Source organism: Lontra canadensis, unplaced genomic scaffold (genome assembly GCF_010015895.1).
Source record: "Lontra canadensis isolate GAN:19392208 unplaced genomic scaffold, GSC_riverotter_1.0 scaffold57, whole genome shotgun sequence".
Lineage (NCBI taxonomy): Eukaryota > Metazoa > Chordata > Mammalia > Carnivora > Mustelidae > Lontra > Lontra canadensis.
The window spans coordinates 12,302,170-12,316,539 of NW_022631051.1; the positions used below are offsets into that span (position 1 = coordinate 12,302,170).

At 52.5% G+C, this 14,370-nt stretch overlaps 1 protein-coding gene across 1 annotated transcript in view; it reads left to right on the forward strand.

Annotated features, from left to right (window-relative positions):
* The window catches only part of CABIN1 (calcineurin binding protein 1), a 156,022-nt gene that overhangs the window by 72,002 nt on the left and 69,650 nt on the right, over positions 1–14,370 (forward strand). Inside the window, 2 exon segments of the mRNA XM_032876019.1 lie at positions 2,405–2,556; positions 5,245–5,423. Of these exon segments, the coding sequence (XP_032731910.1) occupies positions 2,405–2,556; positions 5,245–5,423 (331 nt within the window).

Sequence of the window (14,370 nt, forward strand, 5' to 3'; positions counted from 1 at the left end):
CCTGGCCCAGGCCTTGCTGCTTCCTGAGCATGTCAGCTTTCCCCTTTCTGAGGCTACATGCCCAGCCCCTGCCGGTCCCCTGAGCCCAGCAAGCTTTTTGGAGTTTGGGGCAGAATCTGCTTGCTTATTATGCCTTGTCTGCCTTGATGGTTTTCTTTTCTGATTATAAAATTAATATATATTTGTAGTTAAAAATATATAAGAATCCAACATTCAGAAGTGTTTAAAAATGAAAAACTAAAGTCCCCAGTGATCCTAGCCCCCCAACCTAGTAATCCCTGTTCACAGTTTGGGCATGTACTTATTCTAGATTTTCCCCCCTCTTAATGTATAGATACATAGTAACATTTTCTTGTCATTTTGCATGTCATTTGGCATTTTTCACTGGATAAGATGTAGTGCAAAGCATTATGGGCTTCCTTATCTGCCCCTGTGCCCTCTAGTCTGGCTGGACATCCACTTATTTGTCCAATCCCTTCCTCATGGGTTTGGCCTTCTTTTCCACTTCTTCCTCGCCAGGGTGCAGACAGGGCCTGGCTGGGCATGCTTGTCAGGGGTCATTTAACGTTGCATCCACAGCATCTTGTTGCCCTGAAAGGTTATACTGACCTATGAGCATGTCTGTTTTCCCTCTTTTAAATATTTGCTAATTGTGTGAGCAAGCAAAAAAGTCTCATTTTTATAAATAAGCCTTTGAAAAACCGTTCATGCTGAGGGGTTGGCAGCAGCTGCCTGGGGGCCACATGCATAGGGTTCATGGGGGAAATGTACAAATGTGGTTTCATACTGAGCACGTCTTCAACAGCTTCCATGTTGCTGTCATTCCTGGCCCTAGGTCCCACATCCTTCTCATCACCGCTCTTTTGTGCTTTCCACTCAGGCTCATGGGCCGGTCCCTGGAGGGTCTCCTACTTTGGGGCTGAGAAGGCTGAGGCCCAGAGAGCTGGTGTGATTTGCCCTCAGTCAGCAGCAGAAGAGAAAGGCAGTTGGAGCTGGCTCTCCTGAGCCCAGCCACCCCGTGCATCACCTCTGGTAGCACCAAACCCATGTGCAGGGAGGTAGTCTAGCCCTCAGGAAGAGGCCACTCTCTTTTCCTCCGTGGTGTTTCTTTGACTTTTGGCTTCTGCTGCTGCCTGATGGAACCAGTGAGCAGGCAGAATGGTATCCATGTGGGGCCCAGGCACTTCCAGGTGAGGCACGGAGGTCTAGCGCACCATGCCAGCTCTCAGGAGAATGAGCACTCAGCTGCTCAAAAAATGACATTTCTCTTAAGACTTTAACCCTGCCCTGGTGGAAATTCACTTTTGCTGTTGAACCTTCACAGTCAAAATACTGAACTTGCTGCTTGGTTCATCTTGGCCAGCTGAACACTCTGTGCTCCTCCAGGCAGAGCCATCTGCATGTGGGTAGGAGCCTCAGAGGTTTTCTGCTGCTGTAGATGGACTTGGTGGGCTAATTGCTCTGGGGACTGCAGGTGGGCTAGAGATGGCAGGGCTCTGGGGGCAGACCCCTCTGTCCAGGGTGCCCCCTTGAGTGTGCTGCCCAGGTGGACCAGCTGGCATTTTACTGGGGGGCCTTGGCGGCATCTCTTGAGAACCACCTCTGGGTGTAGGGGGCCTGGTTAATCAGGGTCTGCAGCCACAGGGGCTCCCAGTCTTGGTGACATCCTTGGTGCTGTATGTGGGAGTCTGTGCCACAGGCAGGAGTCCAGGCCGAGTCACTGTGGCGGTGCCTGTGTGTGATGCAGTTTTCACTTGGGAGCAGCAGAGGGCAAGTTGGACCTGAGTTTAACCTGGGCCTGAGCTTTGCAGGCGGTGGGGCTTTGGGCAGCTGAGCTCACAAATTTGTAAGTGGAGGATTGTGGTGTGGACTCAAGGAAATGAAGAAGAGCCCAGGCCCGACTGGTGCAGCATGCCTGCTACCTGTCCTGCACCCACTGGGCAGGCTTCTCCAGGCCTGCAGTACCTGGCTGGCCCAGCCGTGGGTGCACGAACAGAAGTCCGCTGTTCTTCCCTTCACGGAGCCCGCAGTGCAGTGGGAGATAGGTGTGGAGGCTCCCTTTTTGTGGGTGCCCAGAGAGGGGCCCACAGAGGGTGGCAAGGGTTGTGGTAGGAGGAGGTGCCCAGTGAGCAGGGCTGAGGCTTGTTATTCTCATCGTCTTACCACAGCTTGCCTGTGTTATTGGCTAAACATTTAAGCTGGAACACTGAAAGTTCATGTCCATTTTAATTGTCACAGCTTGCTTTGAATGACTTTTGGTTGGCTGGTTTAAAAGTGAATGAAGAAAGGCAATGCGTGGTGGTCTGGTCTCCTTGGTCAGGGGCTCTTTGCCAATGTGGCTGACTGGCCTGTGGAATGAACCTTAGCAACTGGCAGGGCTCACACCAGAGTGTCATTCTCCTAGGTGTACTTCCGGCTCCATGCTTCCATCTTAAAGCTCCTGGGGAAGCCAGACTCTGGGGTCAGTGCAGAGGTCCTGGTCAACTTCATGAAGGAGGCTGCAGAAGGACCCTTTGCCAGGGGCGAGGAGAAGAATACGCCCAAAGCTTCAGAGAAGTGAGTAGCATGCTTTCACCCAATAGCTTACCCCCATATGTACCCTGACGGCTCCTTTACAGCGAGTGGCATTCAGGGGGTTGCTGCTGAGTAAATCAGAGCTCTTTGAGCCTCTGGAACTCATCTGGAGACTTCTGGTGGCTAAACTGAGTTTTCTTTCTTTCTTTCTTTTTAAAAAAGATTTTATTTATTTATTTGAGAGTGAGAGAGAGATCACAAGTAGGCAGAGAGGCAGGCAGAGAGAGAAGGGAAAACAGGCTACCTGCTGAGCAGAGAGCCCGATGCAGGGCTCAGTCCCAAGGACCCTGAGATCATGACCTGAGCCGAAGGCAGAGGCTTAACCCGCTTAGCCACCCAGGCACCCCAGACTGAGTTATTTCTGTTGAAACTGAAAAGGAGAGGCTGAGTGTACAACCCCAGGTTACCTCATGCTGGGACCATGCCCAGTGCTAGCCCACCTTCAGGGGCATGTCCTAGGGAGAAGCCAGCTAATTCCCTCTCCCCTGCAGAACACTGCAGGAAAGCAGTTTTCACATTGCAGGCTCTTACTCCTGGGTCATTTTCCATGGTCCCTCGCAAGAGCTGGGAACTTATTAGGGCCTATGTGCTGCCTATTCTCCCAAGAAGCAGAGAGGGGCATTGCAGGCTCTTCCTATGGTGCCAGAGAGCATGGGGATGCTAGGACCATGGTATGGTCCCCTCATTGGGCCGGGGAGGACCCCTGGGCCTCTTTTTCCCTGGTGTCCACATCTTAGAGCTTTGGCTCAGCTTGCCTCTCCTCTGTTCTCCTGCCTGTCTGGGCACTGCGCAGGGCTCAGCCAAGTGCAAGAGAGACCTGTGCCTAGGCTCTGTCCTTGAGGCCCATTGTCTTATGGGAGAGATGTGGATGTGGTGTGCCCTAGAAATTATACATGTGTACTTTATAGTCACAGAGAGCCCCCAAGTACAGTGATGTTCTCTTTTATTGATTGTAACTCTTAAGAAAATTATCAGTATGCCTGGGTACCTCAGTCAGTTACGTATCCAGTTTCATTTCGGCTCAGGTCATGATCTCAGGGTCATGGGATTGAGCCCTGTGCCAGGCTCCACGCTCAGCTGGGAATCTGCCTGGGATTCTCTCCCTTTCCCTCTGCCCCTCCCCTTTGCTCATGCATGTGTTCACTCTCCTTCTGTCTCTCTCAAATAGATAAATCTTTTTTAAAAATTTAATTATAGGGGTAGGGTGGCTTTGTCAGTTAGGCATCTGCCTTCAGTTCAGGTCATGATCCCAGAGTCCCAGGATAGAGCCCCATGTTAGGCTCCCTGTTCAGCGGAGGAGTCTTCTTCTCCTTCTCTCTCTGCCCCTCCCCCCCAACTCATGCTTTCTCTCTCACCTCAAATAACTAAAGTCTTTTAAAAAATTATCAAATTATACAAATAATATATGAATGTGTTCAAGTTATGGAAAATTCTGGCTATATGTAAACATATAGGCTAAAATGTGACAAATCCCTTCTTCTGCCCAGAATTAGCCACTATTCTTTGTTCATTTTCTCAAATAATTATCTGTGCATTTACACACACTTATATTTATGTACATTATAGAGTTTCTTTTATTTTATAAAAACAAACTACTGAAGGGGCTATTCTAGAGCGTACTTCTCCCCTAACCAGAGGTCTGGGACCCCATCTATAGAGATAGTACCCCATTTACTCTATTCTTTCTTTCTGGTGGCTATTGGCAGTCTGGGGCTGTGTATTATTCTGCAGCATGGGTGCAGCATGTTTTCTATAGCCATTTTGATGGAACGTTTCAGGTGTTTCTAACTTCTTTGCTCAACAGTGTTGTGGCAGATTTCCTTATACACATGGGAGCTTGCAGTAAACCCAGATTTTTTTGAAAAGATTTTTTATTTATTAGAGAGAGAGAGGAATCACAAGCAGCAGGGAAGGATAGAGGGAGAAGCAGGCTCCCTGCTGAGCAAGGAGCGTGATGCAGGACTCGATCCCAGAACCTGGGATCATGACCTGAGCCAAAGGCAGCTGCTTTACGAACTGAGCCACCCAGACACCCCAAATCCAGATGTTTTCTCTGTCTGCATCTTGTTGGGAATTAAATCTGTCAGGCCTCAGGCATCACATGTAAGGGTGCTGACTTGGCATGGAGGGGACCTGGGATGGGTTCTTCTGAGGAAGGGCTTGTTAGCTCCACTGCAGTCTCCATGGGGCCTGGGGCCTGAGACAGTTTGATAGTGGCCAGTTGGGGGCCAGAGCCCAAGTAGGTGCCATGAGGGCAGCTCCTTTAGCACCTTGGATCACCAGCCAGAGGGGCAAGTCCTTTGATGTGTGTGGGAGCAGTGGGCCATAGGAGGGCAGAGGAGGCCCTTGAAGGTGGCATGGGGTCCAGCAGTCAAGAAGGGCACTGTTTCAGGTGTACCTGGGTCACTCAGTGGGTTAAGCCTCTGCCTTCAGCTCAGGTCATGATCTCAGGGTCCTGGGATTGAGCCCCGCATCGGGCTCTCTGCTCAGCAGGGAGCCTGCCCCCCCCGCCACCTGCCTCTCTGCCTACTTGTGATCTCTGTCAAATAAATAAATAAATAAATAAATAAAGCTTTAAAAAAAAAAAAAAGGCACTGTTTCAGACCAGCACATGTCCTGTTTCAGCAGGATGTATTGATTTTGACCTGCACCTCAACCATTTTCCCACAGAGAGAAGGCCTGCCTGGTGGACGAGGACTCCCACTCTTCAGCTGGGACACTGCCGGGCCCCGGAGCCTCCCTCCCCTCCTCCTCTGGCCCAGGTCTGACATCCCCACCTTACACAGCTACTCCGATTGACCACGATTACGTCAAATGTAAAAAACCCCACCAGCAGGCGACGCCGGACGGTACAGTCCCTGTTCTCCCTACTGCCAGCCCAGGGCGGCACGCCAATCACGGGGGAGGGTGCTTTGGGTGATGATTCGCTTTGTTTTGGTGAGGGGGGTTGCTGGGTCTGGGGTAACACGGGCAATGTTGCGGCTGTTCATTAACCTCATGGCCTCACGGTGACTCTGTGCTTCCAAAACATGCTCAGGGTCGCCACCTGCCAGCTAGCCCACCTGGGGGCTGGGAAGGGGGCAGGGCAGGCTCAGGCATCTCGCCACTCTGAGATTCTGTGGACTAGCTGTCAGGGTCTGCAGGCTGCCTATAGTGGCCTCTGTGCAGTCAGCCCAGTGATGCTGGCATTGTGCCGGCATTATTACAGTGTGTCCTTCTGACCGCCGTGGGAAGCTGAGTCTGTCACCCCTGGGAGTCCAGACAGTGGGGTGGTGGGAATCAGCTGGGACCGTGAACGAGGCCATCCCACACGGGATAGGGCAGGTGGCGACCTTTGAACCACATTTCTTACTAACATTAGGAGGCTTGCATGCTGACCTCATAGCTTGATTTCTTCATGTTCTCCTCACCTTTATAGCGCTAAGCTGTGATAAAGTCTTTGCTGGAATGAACCAAATTGGACTGAGAGGGCGTAAAAGTGGCGCCCTGGGCAGTGACAATGCCGACAGACACGCAGGCCCTCGCTCACAAGTCGATGATCTCCATCAGGCTGTGGGGGAAACAGGCCTTGCTCTGCCCTCCCCAGGGCATGGGATAACCCCTCACCAATCACATGGGTTCCCAGAGCCTGTGGTGTTGTGAGGGAAAGGGGTGTGAGAGCAGGGTTAGGGAAGCCCTAAAGGAAGATAGTGTGAGGGACCCCTCTGGGCGGGGATTTGGTGATCTGAGAGGAGAGGAGACTTGCAGCATCCCCTCCTGGGTTCTGCTTGGCCTGCGGGGAATGTGTGGACAGACAGGTTGTGGAGCTGAGTGCGTGCTGCTGCATGACTATGTCACCTCCCTGGGCCCCAGAGGACCAACTCAGCCCTGCACACATCCTGACACAAGGTCTTTCCCCTTCTTACTTAACCTGAGTTCAACAGGGAAACGTCCCTGTTCCCCACCTTTCATCAGTCCACTCTGCAAGTTGGTTTCACCAGGTACTCCTGTGAGGATTCCACATCAGGCCAGCTTTCATGAGAAAGGAATGCCTCCCGTGGCTGTCCACAGGCCTGTGGCTGGCACCCCTCCCAGCCCTGCAGGTTCGCCTGAGGTTGGGTGGCAGAAGCCCCTAGAGCTGAGAGAGGCTCCCCTGGTTGTGGGCACACCCCGGAGCAGAGAGGAAGGGAGGCAGGAAGAGGCCATGATGCCGCTCCGGCACCGCTGCCCAGCTGTCCCAAGCACGTGTAGCTCTAGGGAAGCAGAGTGTTGGGGGCAGGCACGGGTGTGACCTGTCCTGAGTGCTGACATGATAGTTATTTGCTCTGGAAGTTGCAGAGGGAGCCATACATAGGGGCTCAAATAAAATTTCAGCGGTTGTACATTTTTCAGTGATTGTAAAAAAATATATATTTTTTTTTCAAAGCGATTTCTGTCAATGATGTGGAGCCATGGTCTCTTCACCCAGTCCCAGCCAGTGTACCAGGAAGCTCTGGTTCCATACAGGCCTGGCTGCGGGTGCCTTCAGAACTCCTGCCCTCCTCACTGCAGAGAGCAGTGTCTGCAACAGGAAAATGTTTGCGCCCTAAAATAGCCATGCTCTGAGAATGTTAAAGTGGCCCTTTCAGTGGTTAGACTAGCTTGTAGGGAAAGGCCCTGGTTCTGGCAGAAGCAGCAGCTTGCTCGTGTCAGGGGATACGCTGGTAGCCTCAAGGCCTGCACTGCCCACCTCTGCTCCCACCTCCCATGGCCCAGGGCTGGCTAACTAGCCCCAGGAGGAGAACGAGTGGCCTTACACTTCCCATGAACTAAGTCATGGCCACCACTACTGGCAGCCCTGCCTGACCACTCCTCCCTGGCTTCCTGTTTTTCCCTTCCATCTTGGGACTTGTCGAAAGTCCTAAAATCCGTAGTGTTAAAAGGAAATCACATAGGGAGTACATTGTGACCCTCAAGGGGCTCCCAGTGATCGCTGTTTACCCATGTTCAAACAGGGCATAATGAGATTTCTGAACAAATTCTATAACTCCTCCCTGGCATTGAGTATGTGAGCGTGTGTGTGAGTAACTTGGTCCCACCATGTAGCAGTGTGTGATTGCTCTGGGCTGGGCTCTAGGAGAGGTGCCTGGGGTCCCAGTCTCACAGCAGCCCTACAGGCTTGGCCACGTGTCCAGTGTCCTGGGAAGAAGCTGAGCTGGGGGCAATTGGGCTCTCATCTAGGGCTATCCGCCTAGCTGGAGTAGAGCCAGGGGAGAGTTTGGGTCTAAGTCTCTTTCCACCCCAGGCCAGAGAAGGCTAACACTGGGAAGGTCCTGTATTTGCTGACCTGATGGAGACTGGATCTGTGTGCATTTCCTTGCTTTGCTTGTTAGCAATTTGTCAGTAGCGGGGCCCAGGGAGCAGGGTTGTTATAGGATGCCTTGGTCCTTAGCTTCGCCTGGCTCAGCCAGCCTTCAGGATATGTACCTAGTGGCTCTACTGGACTGCCAAGACCCTTGCTGTCTGCCTGCCGTGCTCCGTGTCACCTGACAATCTCGGAGCCACAAAGGGCCTCAGAGAGCAGAGGGCTTGCCCTGTGGTCAGTCTGAGGTAGAGCCTTCTATGGTGTTCTTTAGTGACCCATGGCCAATGGCCATGCCCATTTAGTGCCCATCAGCATTGTGCTGGGTGCATGGAACAATCCTGGATCCTGCTGCAGGTGCTTGGGGAAAGCAGGTGTGAAGCTGTGAATCAGCCAAGGGTCAGGGTGCAACTGAAACCACCCCCAAGAGACCTGGCCTGGCCTTGGTGGGTGGGAGGCCTCGCTGAGGATGCAAAGCTGAGCCAAGGTCTAGGGGTGTGTCAGTGTTTACTGTGAAGGGTGGGAAGAGAGAACAAGCCAGGGGTCAGGAGAGTGAGAGCCATGGAGGCTGGTGTCAGGGTTGCAGGATGCCCATCTGGCCCCACTTAAGGCACGAACAGAGCCTGCGCCGTGCCCCAGGCTGTAGGGTGTGGGCCATATTGGGAGCCCAGGGTGCCCAAGCAAGCTCCCATGTGACCATCTGTCCTCACCCGCCATGCTGTCACTGTTTGTGTCGTGTCCCATCTGTGCTCATCCTCACCTGCTCACCCACACTGCCTCCACCAATATTGCCCGTGCTGCCCCTAACCCTGACCACACTCTGTTCTCCAGGCTATGTCTTTCTGCTTGCACTGTCACGGCTCGCTTCAGGGGACAGCACAGACCGCATGCTTAGTCCTCAGTCCGGCTCCCTGCTCCCCCTGTGACCAGGAGCTCCTCCACATCTGCTGGTCCTGTGATTTGGAGAGTGTGTGTTTGATGTGCTTGGCTTCTGCCCACAGCCCATGTTCTCAGTTCTGGCCAGATGCAGTGGTGGCCTCCTCCAACCACATGTCTGCCTGGCAGGCAGCTTAGTCCTGTATTTCCATTGCTTTGCTCTTTCTGGCTTTAAAAAAGTAACAAAGGCAATAGACTCTAAGATACCAAGCTCTGCTCACAAGGACAAATGCGTAAAAATGCACATCGTGCACAGTAGCCGAGCTGCTCTGAGGTGGGCCCTGTGTGTACGGTGCACGGTGTCCAGGCTCGGGCAGGGGGCTGTGCATGTCATCAGTCCTCGCCAGCCTCCCTTCCCAGGGCGAGGGAGAAGTCAGCTCACGGGATGCAAGCTATATGCCTCGAGCAGACGTCTTCAGCGTGGGAGAGGCTTGTAGGGAAGCTTAGGAGGGCCTGCATGTGCCCGTGCAGGGTGGGAACTGATGCTGGGTCAGGGAGGGATGCTCTCAGAGGGCAGAGCCAGTCACCTTCCTTCTCTTCTCCATTCTACCTTCCAAGAAACCTCTTCAGGCTGAAACTGGTCATGGCATATGTTGAATGCCTGCTGTGTGCTGGGCATGGAACAGGGCCCCATGCGGAAAGCCAGGAGGAGGGCACCCTGATCCCTGCTGCCTGGTTGGATCTTTGTGTTCCTAGGTGGTGTCCTGGGTCAGTGGTTGGTGCCAAGAGGAGTGCCATGAGCTGACTGGGAGGCATAGTGAGTTGGGAGGACTTCCTGGAGGAGGTAGCCCTCCAGAGAGGTCTGCAGGGCCATTTCAGGTGAGGGTCAGCGGGAGCAAAGATATGGACATTGGAGAGTCCCACCATGTTTGGATACTGAGGTGATTGGGGGTGGGAGGAAGAGAGACCTTGCAGGGAGAGAGCTTGGGAAACCAGGTAGGTCTGAGATAGGGGCATAAGAACTCTTGCTCTAGGCACAATGTGACAGAGTGATGCATGGTGAGGGTCACACGGTGAGCAGAGCACATGAGGCCAAGTCTTCTCCCAGCTCTAAGCATCCAGGGCCAGAGGGCTGGCGCTGCTATCTAAGCACTGGCCACAGTGATGCTCTCATGCCCACCTGCTGCCTCTTTGTGTCTGCCTCTTTTTCAGGGGTCCTAGTGTATCTGGTATCTCTCTTCTCTTGGGCGTCTGTCCAGGCTCCTTGGCCTGCCAGAGGGCGCCCCTCCCATACAGCTAGGCTAGCTTCCAGTGGATGTGTTCTTTCCTGGTGGTCATCAGGAAGGGACCCACTGGGGCAGAGTTAATCCAGTTGAGAGATTTGTCAAAATATTGATTCCACCCAAGTTTACTATTCTTAGAAACCTATTGCTTGCTTTCTTTCTTTTTTTTTTTTTAAGATTTTATTTATTTATTTGACAGAGATCACAAGCAGGCAGAGAGAGAGGAGGAAGCAGGCTCCCTGCTGAGCAGAGAAGCCCGATTCAGGGCTCGATCCCAGGACCCTGGGATCATGACCTGAGCTGAAGGCAGAGGCTTTAACCCACTGAGCCACCCAGGCGCCCTGAAACCTGTTGCTTTCTACTTGGCAGAGCATTTGTGATCTTTTCGGAGTTCACCAATCAGAGTTCATGCAGATTTCAATGGTACAACCATACCTTTTCCCTCAAACTTTCATTGAACTGAGCTGATGAAATAAATGATTGTGAGCTGTTTCTAGTCTTAACTGCTGGAGTAGCTGGAGAGAATGTACTAGGAAACTTGTGACTTGTAAGCAAAGAGCTCGTTTAGGTTAGCCTGGAAATCCTGAGAACGTTCAAGGGATTTGAACTGAGTCAAGCATGAACCCAAAAATCCTCAGAATACAGTCTGCTCTCACACTCAGTGAAATGGACAGCTTTTCTGTCACCAAGCCAGATCCCTTTCCCTCTGTGTCCCCAGATGCCATTCCTTTGCTCTTGGCCCTGCAGGTCCCACCTCCAAAGTGGAAGGTGTCATCAGCAGTTGGCTGGCAGATGGACATCCCTCTAAGCGTTCCAGGGAGGGGCAGGGGTGGCCCAGGGGCAGAGATGTGAAACAGTCTAGTGATTAACAATAAGAGAATGACATATTTATAATTCTGCCACAGATATTAATTTAGTATGAACAGGTTTCGTGTGGGCAGACTTTTAAAAGAATATTCTGAGGAAGAGCAGAGACAGCCTGTCCAGCCTGTCCACTAGTGTGTCTTCTCTCCTTTTGATCTCTGGGCAGCTACTTGAAGAAATCAGGATCTTATGTTAAAAAAAAAAAAAAAATCAGGATCTTGGGCTGTGGGCAGTCCCTAGGGTCCCCTTTTAGGTCCATGCTTCCCTGAAAGACCCTCTCCGCCCAGTCCTATGGGAAGTCTGCCTCTTTAGCTGAGTTGGGTTCTCCTATGCAAAAGAGCTTTCCATTGGTTTCCCGCTTTGCTTCAGGACCAGGAGGCCAGGAGAATCCCCAGCCCAGGCCAGTCTGTAGGACCTGCAGGTGGTGGCAGAGGTGGGAAGGCAGCCAGTTCTGCCTGCCTCTGCTCTCTGCTTCTGGCTCTGCTTCAGCAGCAGGTGAGAGGAGCGAGGGCCGCTGCCTCCCAGCTTAGCAGCCTTTGCCTGCCGAGCCCTGGCAGACACATCTGGTTATTCTCTGAGCATCAGCACAGGCTAGTACCCTGGGGTGTCCTGCGGTGCCTGGAGGGTGTGGAGGAAGCACCCCAGGCTGTTGGTGCACAGTTACACAAAGCCGTCGGTCAGCTCATTTGGACCCTTGGCCCACCATGTCCCAGATAAGGAATGTGATATCCATAGACTGCTTTGAGGAAAAGGTGGGACTATAGCCAGCCCTGGAGGGAAGCTGTGTGCCCTTTAAGCCAGAACTGCCCCCGCCAGACACATTTGGGCTCTGCTTGTCCCTTTATCAGGGCACAGTGCTAGTGTCCATGCTGTGCGTGGTGCTGCTTGGGCCTGTGCTGAATTCGGCTGGCCATGCGGCAGGCAGGACAAGCTCAGGGTCTTTTGGGCCTTGCCCAGAGGTATCTTCTGCCCAGTGATAGAATCATTGTCTAAGAGCTTTTTATTCCTCTCCTTCACCCCAGTGATGTAAAAGAAATGAACTTAGTTTTCTTTTAATCTGACTTGCTTCTTGGTGTGAGACCTTGGTGCTTCCTAGTATTCAAAATCAGGATGATTTTAAATAGCTTTGTGCCAACCCTCTCTGAAAGGATTGGAGAGAAACTTGGCCCTGGGCTCTCACTTGCAGTGATGTGCTTATCCTCTGTTTCCCAGACACACAGCCCTCTCGGGGGTGGGCAGGAACCTTGGCATGCACCTTCCCTTGCTTTACAGGCCTGGTAAGGAGGAGGTCCCAGCTCCAGCCAGAGCACCTCAGTGTGCAGAACTCCCACCTCTCCAGCTCTGACCCGGCAGCCTGCCTGCAGGGGGTGCCACTCGACTGGGGGGGGGTTGCAGCTTCCAGATCCCTGTAACTTCCCTCCAGCATCAGCCTTCCTCAGGGCTCCGTAGGTGTTCTCTGGTCACCCGCAGGATGAGGGCTTGTCTAGAATCACCACGGTGCCCCCCAGGGCTGATGTTGGGTTTTGCTCTCCGCCCTTTCAGAGGGTGGGCTGTTCTGGGTTCTCTTGTGAATGAGAGGCTCAAAACGGGAGGCCTGGTCACAGTCCCTTAGCCTACACGTGTCCTGCTCCCTGGCTGTGGCTGTTGTTTTTAAAGTCTCAGAGGCCCCACCTGCTGATTTTTGTCCCCAGGGGAACAGACCCCCCTGCAGCCCAGTGCTGCCCTGTCTTGCCCACGCCATTCTTAGTGCAGTCTGCTGCCTTCCCTGCTTGCTCAGGTGCAGTAGAGTTTCCCTCCGTAGGCAGCATAAGAGGATATTAGCATGTTGGGAGTAAATATCTGCTTGCTTAAGCCAATCCATGGTTTTTATAATAATCACAACTGGGATTCCAGCAAATTAGTGATTCTTTAGGCCCAAAGCCCAACAGCTTGTGAATACGTGAGCTCATCAGGCAGTCTGCCAGTTCTCGTGAGATCCTCTGGCTAGGCACGCTTCCCAGACGCTTGCTGCATGACGTGCTTCTCAGCCGTACAGTGACTACAGCTGCTCTGGATGCTGGCGAAAAGTGCTGGCCCTGACCTTTCAGAAGGACTTCTTCACTGCAGGAGTGTGGTCTCCATCTTGTCCGGGCCATCGGTGTTCTCTTTGTCAGGGCCAGAGTAAGCACTGCAGGGCGAGGTGGGTCACTGGACTCTCAGGCCTGCGTTCCAGGCAAGTGGCCAGGCCCCTGTGGGGATCCCATTTGTTTGTTGGGGACAGAGCAGGGAAAGCAGTGGTTAATATGTTGGGAGACCTGGAGCAGCCCAAGTCGTAGATCTGGGATCCGAATATGGTCTGAGTCTCCTGAGTCCTGAGCTCCTGTGGTGACTCTGTGTGGCCTCTGGAGCCAAGGCTCTCCTTTCCACAGAGACAGCAAATGGGCTGCCCCTGCCATTTCTCTGGGACAAGTGATCCCCTCACACTGGGGACTTGTGTTTGGGACTTCTTACGAGGGCTGCAGGCCTGCCAGGAATCCCCATTCGGTGCTCACAGAGCCTTGGGGTCTGGCCTTGCCAGTCAGGGAAGAGCTCCTCACTGAGTGTGAGACAGAGGGGTCCAGCCAAGTCCCTGCTCCCCTGTTAGTGAGACACAGAGCTTCTGTGTTGGCCGCTGAAGGGTCTCAGATATACTTCTCGTCCCAGTTTCTGTCATTCCACCAGCCAAGCTGATACTGATACCCACCAGTTCCTGGGCAGTAGACATTCCAAAGGCAGCTAAGGAGGAAGGGCTATGGCAGGCTCTGTGAGGCTGTCTGAGAGGTCACTGTCTCCAAATCCTGGTCTATGATTAGACCTGCATGAAGAGAGTGGAGCGGCAGAGCTGCCTTTGGAAGCACAGGCCTAATTTTATGTTTCTTTGCGCAGGTAGGACCACTTTGGACGACCCTGTCAGGTCAGTGTGTAAGAAGTGATTACACCCCATCCACATGATGCTGCCCAGGCGTGATCATAAGCAGAATCCTTTGCCCATTCAGAACGAAATCTCTAACGTCAAGTTTGAGACATTACTTGGAAAAATCAGTCCAGTTTTTCTGGAATAATACTGATAATCGAGGTGATATTTTTGTCAACACTTATGGTATATCAGGCCCCGTTTCAAGCACTTTACATGTATTAACGTGTTTAATCTTCCTAATAATTCTGGGAAGTGGGCATTTGTATGTATCACAGTTTGACACAAGAGGAAACAAAAATGTAAAGAAATTAGGGCAATTGCTTAGGCTCTCCAACCTAATAAGTGACTGAGCAGGATTTGAACTGAGGCAGCCTAGATCTCCCAGAGTCCAGGCCTTTGTTTTTGTTGAAACAACTTTACATTTTGTTGCAAGTTTTTTGCCCACCGGGCTGCTCACTTCTGCGCTCCTAGAGGCCCCCCAGTATTTGAGTTAGTTGAGCAAAGGGTTGGAGAATCCT